The sequence below is a fragment of the Populus euphratica genome, unplaced genomic scaffold (genome assembly GCF_000495115.2).
Source record: "Populus euphratica unplaced genomic scaffold, PopEup_1.0 scaffold29.1, whole genome shotgun sequence".
In the NCBI taxonomy this organism is placed as follows: Eukaryota; Viridiplantae; Streptophyta; class Magnoliopsida; order Malpighiales; family Salicaceae; genus Populus; species Populus euphratica.
Window position 1 is genome coordinate 1,033,664 of NW_011499888.1, and position 18,573 is coordinate 1,052,236.

The 18,573-nt window shown below is 35.5% G+C and overlaps 3 protein-coding genes and 3 long non-coding RNA genes across 11 annotated transcripts; 3 read left to right on the top strand and 3 right to left on the bottom strand.

Annotated features, from left to right (window-relative positions):
• Positions 1-252: 252 nt before the first annotated feature.
• Positions 253-5,232, bottom strand: LOC105130751 (uncharacterized). Of its 3 annotated transcripts, XM_011033414.1 has the most exons (11): positions 4,937-5,231; positions 3,743-4,149; positions 3,405-3,649; positions 3,197-3,270; positions 2,686-2,740; positions 2,498-2,572; positions 2,319-2,392; positions 2,133-2,181; positions 1,461-1,545; positions 1,076-1,132; positions 253-712 (listed from the first exon to the last, which is right to left on the bottom strand). In XM_011033414.1, exons 2-11 carry the CDS (start codon positions 4,062-4,064, stop codon positions 660-662), a joined length of 1,089 nt encoding a protein of 362 aa, XP_011031716.1. In that variant the 5' UTR covers positions 4,065-4,149; positions 4,937-5,231; the 3' UTR covers positions 253-659. The 3 variants fall into 3 exon arrangements, with proteins under 3 accessions (XP_011031716.1, XP_011031714.1, XP_011031715.1); XM_011033412.1 differs by having other exon boundaries at positions 253-1,132; positions 4,937-5,232; XM_011033413.1 differs by lacking the exon at positions 4,937-5,231 and adding an exon at positions 4,348-4,882 and having other exon boundaries at positions 253-1,132.
• On the top strand, positions 1,534-16,401 carry LOC105130750 (uncharacterized). Its single transcript, XR_843301.1, has 2 exons — positions 1,534-1,623; positions 15,930-16,401. It is a non-coding gene; the product is annotated as an uncharacterized LOC105130750 (long non-coding RNA).
• On the top strand, positions 6,281-7,257 carry LOC105130749 (uncharacterized). Its single transcript, XR_843300.1, has 2 exons — positions 6,281-6,700; positions 6,863-7,257. It is a non-coding gene; the product is annotated as an uncharacterized LOC105130749 (long non-coding RNA).
• On the bottom strand, positions 7,768-10,999 carry LOC105130748 (Protein kinase superfamily protein). Of its 3 annotated transcripts, none has more exons than XM_011033409.1 (5): positions 10,889-10,997; positions 9,642-10,058; positions 9,113-9,373; positions 8,698-8,820; positions 7,768-8,416 (listed from the first exon to the last, which is right to left on the bottom strand). In XM_011033409.1, the coding sequence occupies exons 2-5, from the start codon at positions 10,035-10,037 to the stop codon at positions 7,916-7,918; spliced, it is 1,281 nt and encodes a 426-aa protein (XP_011031711.1). In that variant the 5' UTR covers positions 10,038-10,058; positions 10,889-10,997; the 3' UTR covers positions 7,768-7,915. The 3 variants fall into 3 exon arrangements, with proteins under 3 accessions (XP_011031711.1, XP_011031712.1, XP_011031713.1); XM_011033410.1 differs by having other exon boundaries at positions 9,642-10,054; positions 10,889-10,995; XM_011033411.1 differs by lacking the exon at positions 8,698-8,820 and having other exon boundaries at positions 10,889-10,999.
• Positions 13,988-14,746, top strand: LOC105130747 (uncharacterized). The gene is made up of 3 exons (XR_843299.1): positions 13,988-14,012; positions 14,199-14,233; positions 14,426-14,746. It is a non-coding gene; the product is annotated as an uncharacterized LOC105130747 (long non-coding RNA).
• Positions 15,148-18,184, bottom strand: LOC105130746 (OTU domain-containing protein DDB_G0284757-like). 2 transcript variants are annotated; one of them, XM_011033408.1, is made up of 8 exons: positions 17,906-18,183; positions 17,620-17,693; positions 17,107-17,161; positions 16,915-16,989; positions 16,636-16,709; positions 16,460-16,508; positions 15,769-15,851; positions 15,148-15,433 (listed from the first exon to the last, which is right to left on the bottom strand). In XM_011033408.1, the coding sequence occupies exons 1-8, from the start codon at positions 17,984-17,986 to the stop codon at positions 15,370-15,372; spliced, it is 555 nt and encodes a 184-aa protein (XP_011031710.1). In that variant the 5' UTR covers positions 17,987-18,183; the 3' UTR covers positions 15,148-15,369. The 2 variants fall into 2 exon arrangements, with proteins under 2 accessions (XP_011031710.1, XP_011031709.1); XM_011033407.1 differs by having other exon boundaries at positions 15,176-15,428; positions 15,764-15,851; positions 17,906-18,184.
• Between the last annotated feature and the right edge of the window lie 389 nt (positions 18,185-18,573).

An 18,573-nucleotide genomic window follows, 5' to 3' on the forward strand; every position in this document is an offset into this window, starting at 1 on the left:
TTTTTTAATCTCATGCTAATACTTTCTTTCAATGACAATTAATATTGTTCACCAATAACAACAGTTACGAATTTAGTTTTCACATTTCTACGCAAGAAGAACAGGAGAAATTCAACTCCCTTTTCTCCTGTTCTTTCCCTTCACGAACATTGTGACCACCCTTCTTTTTTTCCATTGGATTTACCCTACTTGTTCGGATTGAGCATTCTCAAAAAAATAAAAAATAAATACAAAAAAAGTGAGAATAGAAGCAAAAGTTGAAGAGCACAAATCTTAAAAAGACAAAGTAAACAGCATGCAAGATATACAGCAGCTAAGATTTATTCAGAAATAGTGTCTCCGGTTCTGCCATGAAGGGTACAGGAAAACCCTTGTATTGCCCTGCCTACTATGTACAGTCAGAACAGCGGGAAAAGGAATGAAAAAATGACGGAAGATGGAACCCTTTTTTTCTTTTTTCTTTTTTTTGGGGGGTGGGGGGTGGGTTTCAAATCTAAAATGTATAATATGCACAAAGGTAGAAAAAATGGCGCAGCAATGGCATCCGCATTTCCCCTTTACTCTGATACGCCAAATTGTGAGGCAATTGAATAGAATAGCCTCTCCATGTAATGAAAACTCTTCTTATGAGGTGTGCCACAGAAGGTCCTAGCTTCAAATCATCCAAGGTTCCACCACTTCTTCTTTTTCTTAGGCTCATATTGCGGTGCCTCTATATTAGAGAGAGCAGCAATGGTAAAGCAGCTAAAACTGTTAGAAATTAGGAAAAGAAATCTAGCATGCAAGTTAAACAAATCAAACACTCAAGACAACGTGTCAGATGATATAGTAAGACACTTGCAAAATTTGCAAAATGACATGTGTTTACCCCCAACAGTAATTCACCCATGGTGTTTTCATTGGGCAGCTTTTTTTTTCTTTTTTCTTTTCCAGCCAAGAGATGCTCATGTTTTTCAAAATTGCTTTTATAGAAGACCAAGTCAGCATCAGATGGAAGCCAGAAAAAGATGGACCCTACTAAGAAGTATCATAGAACAATATTCATTGCTTTGACAAACAAGATCCAACTGTTTACCTCCTTCTGGATAAATAGAATTGTAGTGCACCTCCGCCCAAAAGCTCAAGAAAATAACTGCACATAACACAAGTAGCAAGGGAATTGGATTTCAGATCTCATCCAACGTTTTCATGGATCTTTCTTTTCTTTTTTCTTCTTTTTTTTGGAAACTAATTGGTTGAAGCTGAATAAGAATTTTCTTGTTCTGATCATTTGAGTGTTCAATGGAATAAACTTTTCCCCATTTTACATTTCCTAATTCCATAATCAACAAATTTTATTCTACAACCAAAAAATCTTACATGTAAAATTTCCATATATTAGAAAGATGGTGGAGCATTCTTAGCTTTAGATTTGTATTAATCAACACACAAGTTCAAAATGTAAAATTTTCTAATCTTACCTCGATTGGACTTTTGAACTCTTGGAAGGATCTCGATGTAACATGTATCCTTGAATGAAGTTATCACAAATATCTTGATACCATACTGCAATTGCATGGCAACATGCATAGACAGTAGTTAAAGAAGCTTTAAGCCTCTAAAATAAAATGACCGACAGCAAACATGAAATCATAAAAAATAATAATTAAAAAGTAATAAAGTAACGTAGCAAGCTTCCATGAAATTTCATGTTAGTAGCTACATTACTTGCATATTTCAAGTTCTATATAATGCATTGAGAAAAAGATTCTGTCAGAGAAGAACAGAAATTACACAATTTATATCCTAGAAAGAATCGCACATAAGCATAAAAGCAATTCATTTAATTAAAGTTATGAGAATCGATATAATAATCCCTAGTCGTCTCATGAAGAATTTGGGCTCACAAAAAGCAGAGTGAAGGAAAAAGATTTATGAAACTCAATTCGACTAGTTGAAGATTCAGGCTTAGGTGAATTCAGTTGCATAAATAACTAGTTGAATCCATGTTTTCAATATCCATTAGTGATTATCATCAAATTCACAACCCATTGATACATTGCAGAAAAAGGTTAATAAATAACTTGAAGATCAACAGAAAGAAAAGCAGACAAAAGAAGAGGGAATCTACAAAGTTATCTATTTTTCCATACCGAATCTGCAGCAGCCTGCAATGTAACGTGGTCACCCCATTCACCACTCCTGATTTTAACCACATAAAAAGTACATACATATGAGCATGAGCATGAATCTATTTAAAGAAAGCTATGAAAATTTTTTCTTTAAAAAAAAAAAGAACAATAAAGAAAAAAAGAAAGAAACAGAGATAAGTAACAAACTTGCTCATTTTCTTCAGATAGTCGTCATAAGCCATAGGAACATAGCTGCTGTACATTTGCGGCTGAGACTTGAGCTGATGAAATCAACATGGCGTGAAATATGATTACAGTCATGCTTACATGTATAAGATCAAGAAGACCAAGTACATAGAAGCACACTTATTAAAACACCAACCAACCTGATCAATAACTCGTTCTCTCACCAAATTGTGGTGCTCAGGAGAGCGATAGAGTTGATCTGACAGAGAACAAAACTGCAAAAAAAAAAAAAGTGAGACATAACTTGAGCAAATAACACTAGGTAACAGAGTTCTAGAAGCAAGCTTTTTGCACTACCATTTATCTTTAAAATAAAGTGGGTACCAACCTGACAGTTACCATCTGCTTGAACTTTATTCTCAACAAGATAATATACCTTTAACCTAATAAAACAGAAAGGACATTGATATTAACACTATTGTTCAAGTCAAAATAATTTAGAGGCAAAACCACAACATTCATCAAGGTAGGAGACACATGAAACACACCAAAAACCTTGATCTCAAAACCCATACTGTAGGAGAACATGATAACTTGAAAGATACTAACACCCACACACTATGCCTTAGATACTGAAACCTTTACCCCCAAAATGTTCATAATTGATAATAATATGAATGTATCTATCTAGAAAACAAAGTTATCCATAACATTTTCCGATGCAAGGTATACCATAAGGCCCAATAATCCACTTCCAGCCAGTTCTCTATCTCCTGTTGTAGTTTGAAGCGGTACATTATAATATAAAGACAAATACTTGGGGATTCACACCTTATGAGATGGCAGGTGACAAATTTGCATAAAATTAAAAACACAGGAGAGGAATATATATGCCACACCTTTCTAGCAGTCTTTGATGATCTGACATCTGTTCATCCTCCGATGGTATTTCTCCATTAGTTTTAGGGACATGCTGCCAAAAACAGATGAGAAATTTAGGATACTCAATTCTTCATTTTTGAAAGGATATCAATCACTCAAGTTTGGAAGGAATATTATCTTAATCTTCATTGCAGTGTGGTATAGAATGGCAGAAGTCATACTTACAGAAACAGGAACCATCTCAGTTATCCTCTTGCCCACTTCACCATCAAGAGCAGATTCATTTTCTATATTTAAAATAAGTGCCAGCTCTTCCATCTCGAGGGAATTTTCTCCATTGCTAGAAGATGAAGTAGGAATCAATATTTCATCCTTCTTGCTATAATAATCTGCCATATTTTTGCTGCAATCATCAGCATCCATCATGCTTTCACTGTGATCAACAGTGACTGTCTGATCATTGCCATGCTCTACACATGGCAGATAAAATAAAATATATCATGAAGAATAGAGGACCACAAATAACTATGGAATTGCATAGCAGGTGCGGAATTTCCTAGTACCAGAACCATGGTATGTTTCATGAGGACCAGGCCAGTGCTGTGTAATAATTGATTCTCGTTCAGTGTTATTTAACTCAGATGCTTCCACATAAGCAATCCTTGAAAGTTCTTCTTGGAGAGCACGAGCAATAACAGCATCATTCTCCACATTACTTGCATATAACGGGTCATTATAATATTCTCTAACATACTCAACGTTAAATGTATCCATGCCATAACAAGTAACAGAATTACATGAACCAGAATTTGAAAGTGTACAAACATCAATTAGATCATTGAGACCCCATCGAACAACATCTGGATCCTGCTCATTTACCATCATCTTGGCTATCAAAATAAATGAAATCTTTTAAAGAAAGCACAACTGCCTTGTGATATGTACTTGCACAAATCTTTCTAACGGGCACCTGCAAAATTAGCCATAATATGCAAAATCTAATCAAATTCACTATACAGAAACAAAACAAATAACTTCAAACTTTCACTAATTAAAAGTCAAAACTTTCTATATCCTGCAATAAGGCCACAAAACCCACTTGCAGCGATCAAAATCAAACCCCCCTAATTTCAACATAAAAAACCACTAATGCAATTATGCTACTAACCCAATTCCCATCCTTCAATCAAAACTTCATATTTCCAACATCAAGAAGCTCCGTCTTAGTTTAACCCTTAAAAGAAAACATCATTAAACAAACATCTATCACCAAATTCAATTAAGAAAGAAAATCAAATGCATCAACAAAGCAGCAAAAAGGACATAACTTCACTTTTAAAAAAGAAAAAAAATTCATTTCCTTGAAACCCATAACAAAATTCAATTCAATCAAAAACCCCAGAGAAAAACAAAACCCATCACCAATTCAACCAAACACAGCATAAAGTCTTCAGATTTCCAACATCAAGAAGCTACGTCTTAGTTTAACCCTTAAAAGAAAACATCATTAAACAAACATCTATCACCAAATTCAATTAAAAAAATCCAAATGCATCAACAAAACAGCAAAAAGGACATAACTTCACTTTAAAAAAAGAAAAAATTCATTCCCTTGAAACCCTTAACAACATTCAATTCAATCAAAAACCCCCGAGAAAAGCAAAACCCATCACCAATTCAACCAAACACCGCATAAACTCCAAACCTTATTCAGATCACATAAAAAAAAATCTGAATACAACAACATAAGTACGTACCTTGTTCAGGTTTTTAACTCCAAGATAGGCAACAGAGAATCTATCTTTTTCTTTTTTACTTTCCCTTTCGAACTAGATAGATAAAGGGATTAACTCGAAAACCGAACAAGTGACTAGGAAGGCTCTTAACAGAAAGAATATCATAGAGAGATATGGGGTTTGGTAAAAGCAGCCGTCTGTTTAGGCATCCTTTGTTGAAGTTTGTATAAAGTTTATGATGCCTTGCGGTGGCTGTCTCTGAATCCTCCGATTCTCGGTTTCTTGAGCCACGTGTATTTTTTCTGGATTATCTTTTTTCATTCGTTAACTTTTCGGTTTCTGCTTGTTAAGAATTTTAAAAGTTTTTTTTATTATTAATTTTTCCGATTAGTTTGATATCTTGACTTGGACCAGAATTGATTTGGGTCCGCTGTGCAATTAGTTTCAACTTTCTACAATTATTTAAGATCATGCAGTGATTTGAGGTTGACAAATCCAAGGAAAAAAAGAAAAAAAATCTGAGAGTGAAGTTTTTAAGGTGTTAAAAATATTAAAAGAAGAAAGTTTTAAGAATATTTGTCAAGAATTATAAAAATCATTAACCTACACTAGTATTTCTTGAATTAATTTTAAATTAGATGGTATTAAAAAAAAAATTTAAAACATAAATATAAATTCTGATTCAGAATATAACTCAAGATATTAATTATAAATTTAACAAGTTAATAACAAGGTTTATGCATTGATCTACATTTATTATTGTCTTATTGGTTCTTTAATAAACTTATATTGATTTAGATAATTATTTTAAAATAAAATAATATTATTTCAAAAAAAGTTATTGATTAAATCACATTTAATTTGATGGATTTAGATACTCAAATAATTTATAAACAAATTCAAAATATGTTAGATTTTAAATCCGTGGGTCATTCAATCAAACTGTTTTCATAATTATATTTTACAATTGAAATGGAAGAATAAACGAGAGTAGATTCATTTTTAATTAAAAAAAGAAAAGGAAAAGGAAAAGGCACAAAAATTAAGAATCTTCACCCCTTCATTTACCCTCTCCTTTCCATGGCTAACACTTAACCCTCTTTTGAATGTCAAATATTATCTTTCTTCGAAATTTTATCAGCCCAAAAATCATCCCAATTAATCTCATACCAGCACATCCCCTGGTGAAAAAATAATTATTTGATTATCTATAAAAATAAATTAATTGCGATGGTTAAATCACCATGGTTTGGAAAAGGACTCGGGACGTTTAACTTATCAAATGCGTGCATCTGTGAGAATTTTTTCTTCCAAGGGATCGAATGCATTACAGCCATGTCTTTGAACGTAAAACTCTATAACGTGGACGGACTGACCTTTTTCCTGAAGGAGGCGATAAAAACTAGTGTCCTTTCTTGTAGATGGGAAAAGCTCCGGCCTTCTCAACCCTATTTGAACCTTGATGCTTTGACTTTGGATCTGCTCAGTAAATTCCATCCTCGAGACTCCCTCTTTAGAATATGAATTGCATATTTGCATGGACGCAGCATTTTGGGGCTCTAATCGCGTATCCTTCTGGAATTTGGCAGCATAAATAGAATACAATGAATTTTGTTGTCTTAGTTAAACTCAGAATTACAAAGGGAAAAGGACCTTTGAAACTCTCTGCAAAGCCTCATCGGAGTAGAAACTGGCGGGGCAGCCTTGTGACACCTTCTGCTGGTAACAACATGCTGGTCTTGCATAGCTGTCCAGCAAACTCGGCAAGCACGTCCTTTTGTCCAAGTACTCCACAATGAGCGTCCCATTGCATGCTGGTATACTTTCCTTGTTCACTTGCTAATTATCTAGTACAAGATTTTGTGTGCTTGTCTGCTTTTAAGAATATAAACCTTCTATGTTTGTATCAATAGGGTTGTAATGGTTCTGATTTTTACCCATTTGCAGATTTTAAGGTGCTAGCATTATCCAACTCAGAGAAGAAGCCTGCATCAAGCAAGTTATCACTGCAGTCCAAGTGGCTTACATCCTGAGACTGACGATTCAAAGTCCACTGAATTTGAATAACCGTTCGTTTTTTAGGGATCAAAGAAAGTGAAAATTCTAGCGCTCCTCTGTGTGTTTATTTTAGCCGAGGGCAGTTCGTTTTTGGATTGATCTTAATGTCTCATGGCTTTGGCATTTGTTTTACTGCCCCGCTCTATACTCTGATTCAGAAGCTTTTTTCAGACACATCTGAGGCAGCTTCTTAAAAGTGCTAGTGGTAGTGCTTTTTATAAACTTGACAGTAAAATAATTTCTAATTTTGAACCTAGATCGCCTGTGGCTTTAGTTTAATATCATCATCCTTTATGAGACGAGTCTAGCGGACCATGAGACCACTTCAGAAATCCATCTCTACAGATAATGGCTCGTATTTTATAGATAACAACTTCTGAACCAATTCTACCACTACCACCTGTTAAAGAATCGTGCGTGCATTATTTGTCTTCTTGATAGGGGAGTCAAAAAGCGAATAATTTAACAGAGGGTATCCTGTTCGGAGAAAGAGCATTTGGACTCCCTCACGAGGCACCAGGCTGGCCCGTGTTGCCGTGTTGGACGGCTGGCTTCTCTAGGTGGATTGCTGGGTGTTGAAGCATGTCCACGTGGAGATACCATGGCCTATCAATGTCCACGTGTTAATCCGGATATATTAACTTTTACTGTATAAATTTGCATTCAAGATGACATTGATTATCATTGTTTCTGTCCGTGTGTCCTTGTATGGTATACGGCGTATATGTTTCCATAGAGGCCATGGATCAGTGAATTATATATACGCAACACACATGAGCGAATGCAATCTATTCTAAAACGAAAATCTGTGCACAAATTAACTCATTTATTTTATCCAACCTTTACAATTGTATCTCGAGGAAAGCAGGTAGAACAAAGTAGTTTACTTACACTTAACAAAAAGGCGGCCTACATACATGAGCTGCTTCATCAAAGCAAGATTCATTGCCTAGTTCTCCAAGCAGACCAACATCCACTCTCTCCAATTATTGGATCCACAAACCTCATCTTTATACGTTTGCTTTTAGATCTTTCGGGAGCATCTTTAGGGGCCAAAATCTTCATAGGGAGCAAGGGGCTTCCATTGTCTGTTGTGTCAACAATCTTGTTGATCATCTCCAGGATTTCACTCATTTTGGGGCGTGTTTTTGCTTGTCTTACCAAGCAACAATTTGCTACGGCAGCAAGCTTCTGGGCAGTCTTGATGTTATATTTCCCATCAAGCCTTGGGTCCAAGATCAACCTGAACTTTCTTGCACCAGTGAGGTGTGGCCTGACCCATTCCAAGAGTTTTTGTTCATTCTTTGGGCGGTTCCTATCCAAAGGACGCCTGCCTGTTATAAGTTCGTATAGAAAAACCCCAAAGCTCCACACATCGCTTTTAGAAGTGAGACGCCCAGTTCGAATATATTCAGGAGCTGCATATCCGATTGTTCCAACTACCTGTTTGCAAATGAGATAAATTGGTTCCTCAGTTTCTTTATGTCTACAAACTGATCTTACTACAGAGTTCTGATGATGCAGTAATACAGTCTCAAAGACTCTAGATGGCTGAATAAATAGCGTTATCAAATCAGCATAAGAAAGTTCGCGTAATGTGAAACTGAAAGCAAAAAGTTGTAGTTCGGCATCTAATGCTACTGGTTGATAAGCCTTGTCAATTCAGCATAAAAACAGTTTGTTTGACATGATTGAAGGATCATTTTTAGTAATCATAAACATACTGCAGTCGAAACATGGCTCAAACCATCTGAAGGTCCCAATCTGGCCAGCCCAAAGTCCGACAGCTTTGCATTCCATTGGTCATCCAGTAGTATGTTTGAAGACTTGACATCTCTGAAAATAATCTGTACAAACAATGAAGGAAAAATGGTACATGCAGTAAAGTGAAGTGAAGCAACTAGACACAGTAGCACAACCAAATTGAAGAACACCGAACAAACTCGAAACGAAGAGCAGAGGGGGAGGGAAAAATATGGTAAATATGAAGATCCAAACCCAACCCCAATCACTGAAGGAGGGTTGGAGGTTCACAAAAACTCAGTAATAGCAAGCTTATAACAACATCTTAGAAAGTCAAGTTAAAAATACCTGAAAATCCATTCCTTCCTGAAAATACCTGAAAATACCTGAAAATACCTGAAAATCCATTCCTTCATGGAGGTATGCTAAGCCTCGGGCAGCATCCTGGGCAATTTTTACTCGTGTCGCCCAGGGAAGAACATTCTGAAATTTACTTGACAAGTGATCCTGCACACTTTTATTGGGCATAAATTCATACACCAGAAGGCGCTGGACTCCCCGTTCATCGTCCTCGGCACAGTAGCCCACTAATTTGACAATATTTGGATGTTCAGCAATCCCTAGAAAATTTACTTCAGTCACCCATTCCTTGTGCCCCTGTGAACAAAGATGAAATCACCCTTAGCAACATCTCATAACTAAGAATCTGAAGGCAATAACTTTCTCTCTTCTTAATTACAATCTTCCGAGTTCAATTCTCAAAATTCATCAGATTTCAAGTGTTAAGATTTTTCTAAGGCAATAATCTAAAGACAATGAAATTTTGTCTTCGTTAACAATTTATGGACGCGCTCCCCAAACAGTAAATGTTGATTTAAGAATGATATGTAGTAACCAGGCATGGAGAAAAAAAAGGAAAGCTTGCCTGGAGCCCTCTTCTGCCCAGTTGTTTGACAGCGATATCGATCTTCTTACTTGAGTCTTCCATGCTTCGGATTACTCCCCTGTACACACCACCAAATCCACCCTCTCCAATCATGACAGAGCGGCTGAAATTCTTTGTCGCTGTCTTCAGTTCTAAGAATGTGAAGACTCTAAGGTTGCTCTGTCTTTGAGACAGAGCAGCAAATGAGTTCTTTGTGGACGATTCTGTGCTAAAATCTGATACATTCTGAGAATTGAACCCAGATCCAGATTTCCTCAGGTCACGATCAGTTGACATCGACGTTGATGTAGACGAAGTGGATCGGGCAGAACCGATTTGGTTACAAGTCTTTGGTTCTTCATTTTTCTCTTTATTAGAGAAGTGAAAACACTTCATAGTTCCTATAGGAGCAACTGCCTAGTTGCATACCCACAATTGTGTTAGCATTACAACAACGACATCATAATTAAGGATACGAGAAAACAAAAGTACAGAAACCAAACATGTTTACAAACCTGAAACACATCCAAGTACCCATAGAATTACCAATGGTATTCATACAAGCAAAACCTTAACCTATGAAGTAAGGCAATTTATTCAATTGCAAAACTAAATAAATTATCCAAAACTTGCATGCTAATCAAATCAAAGAAGCCAAAAAGAGGCCAATTTTCCTCACAAAGCACTTAAATCAAAGGTAATAAACTTAAAACATGAACCCTATCGTTATTTTCTAAAGGCAATAACTTTCTCTCTTCTTAATCACCATCCCATAACATAAAGAGCCTAGACCAAGTTGTTGCCCTTTTCCTTTCATAAAGAGCCTAAGCCATCAGAATTCACCAACCAAGATCATATGCTCCCGATTCCCGGGAGCATTGTCTTTGAAATCTCATCCATAACCAGAAGCATCCTATCTTTATTCAAACAACCATGAATCAACGCAAAGCTTGAAGATGATACCACCACTGAGGGTGAAATAGTCACCAACCAAGAACAGAAGCTCCAGAACCCAATTCATCCATGTAAGGCAGCCTTCATTTCATTTAGCCATTCTCTCGCATGACAATAAGCTCCTAATTCTTCTTTAAAGAAACATTTTTTTATTCTTAAACAGTGCAACTAGATAAGCAAGCCCATCAAGAAACAAACGCAAGCAAAGATGTTAAAGAAAGTCTGCTAAAGCACCAAAATTTAATACCCATTTTGCAAGATAAACAACAAAAGGAGGAAAAAAAGCCACTCACCTCTCTCTCTATAATTAAAAAAATAAACGAAAAGAACACAGCTCCTGCTCTCCTTCACAGGTATGCACGTAAACAAAAGACTCAGAATCCAAAAGGGAGAGCAGTGCTTGATTACAGACTCAACTACGAGCACTTCATGGTCAAAAGTCAATACAAGGCAGCTGGACTGTCGTTGATTTTAATACTGTCTTTTAAAGTATTTTTTGTTTTAAAATGGCTGGACTGTCGTTGATTTTAATAGGTAGGAAAGGTTGTCTTTTAAAGTATTTTTTGTTTTAAAATATATTAAAATAATATATTTTATTTTTTAATAGTAATATATAAAATAATTAAAAATTAAAAAAATCTATATTTATTAAAGAAAGAAAAAAAAAAAACGGAGGTGAAAATGTGAAGAGGGTTATATGTGCTGTGTGAAAAGGAAAAACCGTGTGAAAGATACTGATAAGTGTGTCGTGGGATTGTTTCTCGGAAAAAATGAGATTCTTCTTGCATGTGACAATTACATAGATTTTTTTTATTTAAAAATATATTTTTTAATATTAACACATTAAAAAAATTTAATATTTTCTTTTTAAAGTCAATATATTTTTATAATACATCAATATCCAAAATCAAACGCCCTCTAGTCATCTGTACAATTTTTGTTTGTATCTAATTTCCTAATGATATATCTAATACACGTTCGTTGGTTTTTTCAAATGTTAGTTGGAAGTTGGAAACCATTAAAGTCCCTGTGCTTTTATTTTTTTTTTCAACTTGGTTTTTTTTATATCAATAATGAAGGTATTTTTGTCCTCCATTACTTTTTTTTTCTAACTAGTTCATTAATTAACTAAGAAATTGTATATTAAAATCTGCATAATTGTATTTCTTTTTATTAATAGAGATATTTAGATCAATTTGCACGTATCTCAAAATTAACAATAAATAAATTTGTAATAATTTTAAAATTTGTGAAGTTTGAATTAGAAATTTTTAAAAAACAAACTTAAAATATAATAAGTTAAGTTATATCCTCAAAATTATACATTAGAATCGTACATTAATTATACATGAGAATGCCGATCACTTACTTTTTATTCGATGAGAGAATATTGTTGGTAGCCAAGACTGTAATAGTTGCGTCGTGTCGTGTGTTAGTGTGTTATTAGCTGGACAATGCTGTGTGAAGAGTGACAGCTATTTTATAGACACTAGAGTGGTTTTAAACCTCGTAAGATGACATGCAACATAGGCTTTAGATTTCGAGCATGAATTAGGCTCACGTCATGCAATATCTAAGGCTAGTCCTCTTCTTTCTTAACGTTTAAGACATGAATAATGTTTTACATGTTTTCAGCAACATGTAAGGCACTACATGTTACTATATATGCTGAGCAAGTAGAGGGTATGATTGCAAGAAAAGATTCTTTTTTCCCTTTTAAGATCAGTTATAGTAAAGATGGGATTTGAAATTAATTAAAAGATGAAAGATCTCACTTCTCTTCATTAATGTCATTTCAACAAGTCTTGGTCTACTTTGCAGTGGTAAATTCTTGATGTGATCAAATGCTATTTGTCTGAAATGGTCAACAATATTTCACCATCAAGCATGCCCCACGCTCACAAAATGATAAATTCCCTTTGAATTTGAATTTGAACTTGAGCTCGCTTGAAAGATAAAGCTCCCCGTAAGAACCGGTGATAAAAAGATCACGCCACGAGGTGCGATCTGCATTCCAGAGTCAATGAAGCTTAATTCTCTAACCAGACAAAACTGATAATCAGTCACTATCATGTCCAAATTCATTCTACGTGCGTAAAGCGAATGTTATGAGATCTGGCTCCACTCAGCGAGTCAATCCTTCCTCCAAACTCATTTTTGTTAAAAAAAAAAAAGAAACTTCGAAAAATATCACTTGGGTTTTAAAAAGATTCAAAGTCTCGGTTGATCCCAATTAATTCCTGTAACCAATTGAGTTGTTGAGTCTTATAAGCTGTGCCTAGAATATCATATATTGGCTATAATTGGGCTCGACAACAACACTATGGGCTAAGTTTAGCCCATATTGGGTCATGTACTCAAGTCAAGTGAATTAATAGAGCCCTCGTTCTTTTCTGGGCCTAACATTGTTTAAACTACAGAAACACTTTACAGTTGAGCTATGCGTCAAATTTTGCACCCATGCGCAGGTCCCAAGCAGTTTCTGATTTTCTAAAAGAAAAATCACGAGCTTAATGTGTTTTTTTCTTTCTTTTATACTTCTGCCAAATGTTTTTGCATAAAGGAGTAAAGAGAATTTTTCCTCTTCTTTAACGATTTCATAATTTTCAAGTAAAAGTAAAACAACAAAAGAAAAGAGAGATCATTATTTGATACGTAAGTAATAGCGAACCATTTAAATTTTCAAGTTCTTGTGAAGGTTTCTTCTGTCCTCATGGCCTTACGAGCATGATACCTAAGTATTAGAGAATCATTTAAATTCTTTTCTTGTAAGTAACTTTCAGACGAGAACCCTCAAAGACACTATTAGGAAATTCCATGATTTGTCAATTATATACTGTTTATATTTCAAACTTACCATGTCTTCCCCTCGAAACAAAAGCTTGAAGTATGATGTTTTTTCACTTTATTTTACTCCGATGCTATAGTACCCAGTTCTCTCCTTCATAAAGTGCTGGGTTAGTTTAATTACTTGTAGTTGTAGCTTCACATCTCTCAAGAATCAAGTGTTACTTCATTAATGATCTGGAATGTGCACTCTCCGGTTTTCACTGATATTTTATCGTGCTTTGAAGCTTGCCCGTTAGGCTCAAGAGGACAACTGGAGTAGGCGAACCGCGCGTAAGCCTGCATTCTACTTCATCATTGTCACTCTACTCTTTGGATATGAATTTTGCCTATAGGCTACATGCACCCTATGTATGTATGATCTGGCAGGTACATTTATCAACTGCCTCCAGGACAGCCAAACCATACTTGTGGAGGAGCAAGTATATGGGCTGATGTTGGCAGTAGTAGTGACATATTCTGTTCAGCAGGATCATACTTTCCGGCCACAGACCAGAAAAGTAGTGTCATATTCTGTACAGCAGGATCATACTGTCCGTCAACAGTCCAGAAAAATTCTTGCAGTAGTGGGTATTCCTTTTGACCAAAATTACTTGCTTAACAACCTATTGTTTCTTGTTGCAAAATCTTATTTTAATGTGTTAACTATCTAATTGTTATATTTCAATTGATATATACGTTTTATGACAATTTAAACTCTTGGTCACCTTCCTGTTAATTTTACTAATGGGATGCATGATTTCATCGGTTTTTCAGACATTATTGCAGGACGGGATCTACATCTGAGACACGTAGGAATTTTCTTTATTATTTTCTGCCTTTAATCATTCTTTTCTTGTGAAGTTGTTTGCTGTAGAGTCCATGTTAACTGAATTTATATATTCAAGATTTGTATTCCTGATATCATGCACTGTTCTGTCTTCAATATCGGCTCTTCACCTCTCCGGTATAGCTGGTTTTGAGCTTTGCTAACCACCTTGCAGCCTGCTTCAAGTTGACTTCATGTGATGCAAACTCCACGAGTCAAAACACCCATGCCTATGGGATGCTGTTAACAGTGAGTTATTTCGCGTTATCTTAAAATATACTTTCACACTTCCTCTTTCGGTTCCATCTGTTAACTTAATTAATGATCCGGGACTTTTTTATGCTTACTGAACATATTATGATATCCTTCATAAAATGTTCAGAATGACAGAGAAAGCCATGCAGCAACAAAGCAAGGATCTTACATTCTCAGGAGTAGTTTTGATGGCTACTAATACCGAAATCAAGAAAAGGCCTCTGATTGAGATTTCATTTAAAGGCCTAACCCTTACTTTAAAAGCCAAAAACAAACATCTATTAAGGTGTGTAACAGGAAGAATCAAGCCTGGCCGTATTACAGCTGTAAAGGGTCCATCAGTAGCTGGGAAGATCACGTTTCTTTCTGCTCTTGCAGGGAAAGCAATTGGATGCAGGATGATTGGTTTGATTCTTATCAATGGGAAAAACGAGTCCATCCACTCATATAAGAAAATTATCAGTTTTGTTCCACAAGGTGATGCCGTGCATGGGAACTTGACAGTTGGAAGAGAACCTCTGGCTCAGCGCACATTGCCGGTATACCATACATCGTTTCTTTCACATTTCAACATTCACTTGATCTCTTTTTTATCGTGGGAAATTTTTTTCATGTATCATTTACCAAGTTTCTGTAGATGAATTAATTTCAAACGATAATTGAAAAGCTCATCGCCAATAAGTAACAGTCTATATTGGACATATATACAATAGGTGGAACTATGTTTGTGATCAGGTGTCTCATGTTTTTCAAATATTGCTTTTATAGAAGACCATGACAACATCAGATGGAAGCCAGAAAAAGACCCTACAAAGAAGTATCACAGATCAACTTTCATTGCTTTGACAAACAAGATCCAAATGTTTACCTCATGAGACGAACAGGATTGTAGTGCACCTCCGCCCAAAAGCTCAAGTAAATAACTGCACAAAACAAAAGTTTGCAAGGGAATTGGAATTCAGATCTCATCCAACATTTTCATGAATCTTTCCTCCTTTTTTCTTCCTTTTTTTTTCGGAAACTACTTGGTTAAAGCTGAATAAAATTTTTTCTTGTTCTGATCATTCGAGTGTTCAATGTAATAAAATTTCCACCATTTTACATTTCCTAATTCCATAATCAACAAATTTTAGTCTACAACCAAAACAAATCTTACATGTAAAATCTCTACATATTAGAAAGATGGTGGAGCATTCTTCGCTTTTAGATTTGTATCAACCAACAAATAAGTTTAAAATGTAAAACTTCCTAATCTTGCCTTTTTTGTTGGACTTTAGAACTTGTGGAAGGATCTCGATGCAACATGTATCCTTGAATGAAGTTATCATAAATATGTTGACACCATACTGCAATTGCATGGCAACATGCATAGACATCAGTTAAAGAAGCTTTAAGCCTCTAAAATAAAATGACCGACAGCAAACATGTAGCATACATGAAATCATAAAAATAATAATTAAAAAGTAATAAAGTAATTTAGCAACCTTGCTTGCATGCTTGCATGAAATTTCATGTTAGTAGCTACATTACTTGCATATTTCAAGTTGTATATAATGCATTGAGAAAAAGATACTGTTAGAGAAGAACAGCAATTACACAATTTTTATCCTAGAAAGAATCGCTCATAAGCATGAAGGCAATTCACTTAATTAAAGTTATGGGGATTGATATAATAATCCCTAGTCGTCTCATGAAGAATTTGGGCTCACAAAAAGCAGAGTGAAGGAGAAAGATTCATGTAGCTCAATTCAGCTAGTTGGAGATTCAGGTTTAGGAGAATTCAGTTGCATAAATAACTAGTTGAATCCATATATTCAATATCCATTAACGATTATCATCAAATTCACAACTCATTGATACATTCCAGAAAAGGTTAATAAATAACATGAAGATCAACAGAAAGAAAAGCAGACAAAAGAAGAGGGAATCTACAAAGTAAGGTATTTGCCCATACCAAATCTGCAGCGGCCTGCAATGTTACGTGATCACCCCATTCACCACTCCTAATTTTAGCCACATAAAAAATACATACATATGAGCACGAATCTATTTAAAGAAAGCCATGGGATTTTTTTTTTAAAAAAAAAAAACAAGAAGAAAGAAAGAAAGAAACAGAGATAAGTTACAAACCTGCTCATTTTCTCCAGATAGTCGTCATAAGCCATAGGAACATAGCTGCTGTACATTTGCGGCTGAGACTTGAGCTGATGAAATCAACATGGTTAGATATAAGATTACAGTTTACGCTTATATGAAATCAACATGGTGTACATTTGCGGCTGAGACTTGAGCTGATGAAATCAACATGGTGGGAAATATGATTACAGTGCATGCTTAAATGTATACGAATGGATCAAGAAGACTCTAATACAAGTGCATAGAAGCGCACTTATTAAAACACAAACCAACCTGTCCAATAACTTGTTCTCTCACGGATTTGTGGTGCTCAGGAGCATCATAGATTTGATATGACAGAGAACGAAACTGCAAAAAAACATGAACAAGTGAGACATAACTTGAGAAAATAACACGAGGTAATAGAATGCTAGAAGCAAGCTTTTTTGCACTACCATTTATATTTAAAATAAAGAGGGCACCAACCTGACAGTTACCATCTCCTTGAACTTCTTTCTCAACAAGATTATATAACTTTAACCTAATAAAACAGACAAGACATTGCTATTAAAAATATTGTTCAGGTCAAGATAATTTAGAGGCAAAACCACAACATTCATTAAGGAAAGAGGCATGAAACACGCCAAAAACCTGGATCTCAAAACCCATACTGTAGGAGAGCATGATAACATGAAAGATACTAAAACCCACACGCTATGCCTTAGATGCTGAAACCTTGACCCCCAAAATGTTAATAATTGATAATAAAATGAACGTATCTATCTAGAAAATAAAGTTATCCACAACAATTTCCGATGGGAGGTACACCATAAGGCACCTAATAATCCACCTCCAGCCAGTTCTCCATCTCCTGTTGTAGTTTGAAGCAGTACATTACAATATAAAGACAAATTCTTGGGGATTCACACCTTATGAGATTGTCCAGGAGACAAATTTGCATAAAATTAAAAACACAAGAGAGGAATATATATACAGCACCTTTGTAGCAGTCTTTGATGATCTGACGTCTGTTCGTCCTCCGATGGTATTTCTCCATTAGTTTTAGGAACATGCTGCCAAAAACAGATGAGAAATTTAGGATACTCAATTCTTCATTTTTGAAAGGATATCAATCACTCAAGTTTGGAAGGAATATTATCTTAATCTTCATTGCAGTGTGGTATAGTCTGGCAGAAGTCACACTTACAGGAATGACAGCGTTATTCCCCACAATCATACCAGGCCAGTGCTGCGTAATAATTAATTCTTGTTCAGTGTTACTTACCCCAGATCCTTCTGCAGCAGCAATCCTTGAAAGTTCTTCTTGGAGAGCACGAGCAATGGCAGCATCATTCTCCCCAATCATCCTGGCTATCAAAATAAAAGAAATCTCTTAAAGTTACCAGGAAGGCTCTTATTTGAAAGAATATCATAGAGATACTGGGTTTGGTGAAACTTGCCGTGTCAAAGTTGTCGTTTGTTTAGTTAGGCATCCTTTGTTGAAATTAGCTGATGATGCCGTGTGCTGCGCTATCTCTGAATCCTCTAAATCCTGGTTTCTTGAGCCACGTGTAGTTTATTAAGATGAAAGATATCACTTCTCTTGTGCTGTAAGTTCATTCATGTCATTTCAACAAGTCTTGGTCTACTTTGCAGGGGTAGATTCTTGATGTGATCAGATGCCACATGCAATGGTCAATAATATTTCATCATCAAGCATGAATTATTGTCATTGGCATGGCGTTGCTTTAAACGGGATTGGATTCCATCGGGACAAGATACGGCACAATTTTTTGAAGTCTAATGATTTATCATATCAGCGAACTCCAGGAATATTCCAGCAATATCGATACTTCCTTGGCAGGTAGACTCCAAGTAATTTGTGACATTTTCAGGCGTTTCTGAGGAAATATTACTCTCAGAAATTTTCAATTCTTATTTCTTTTTTGGGCA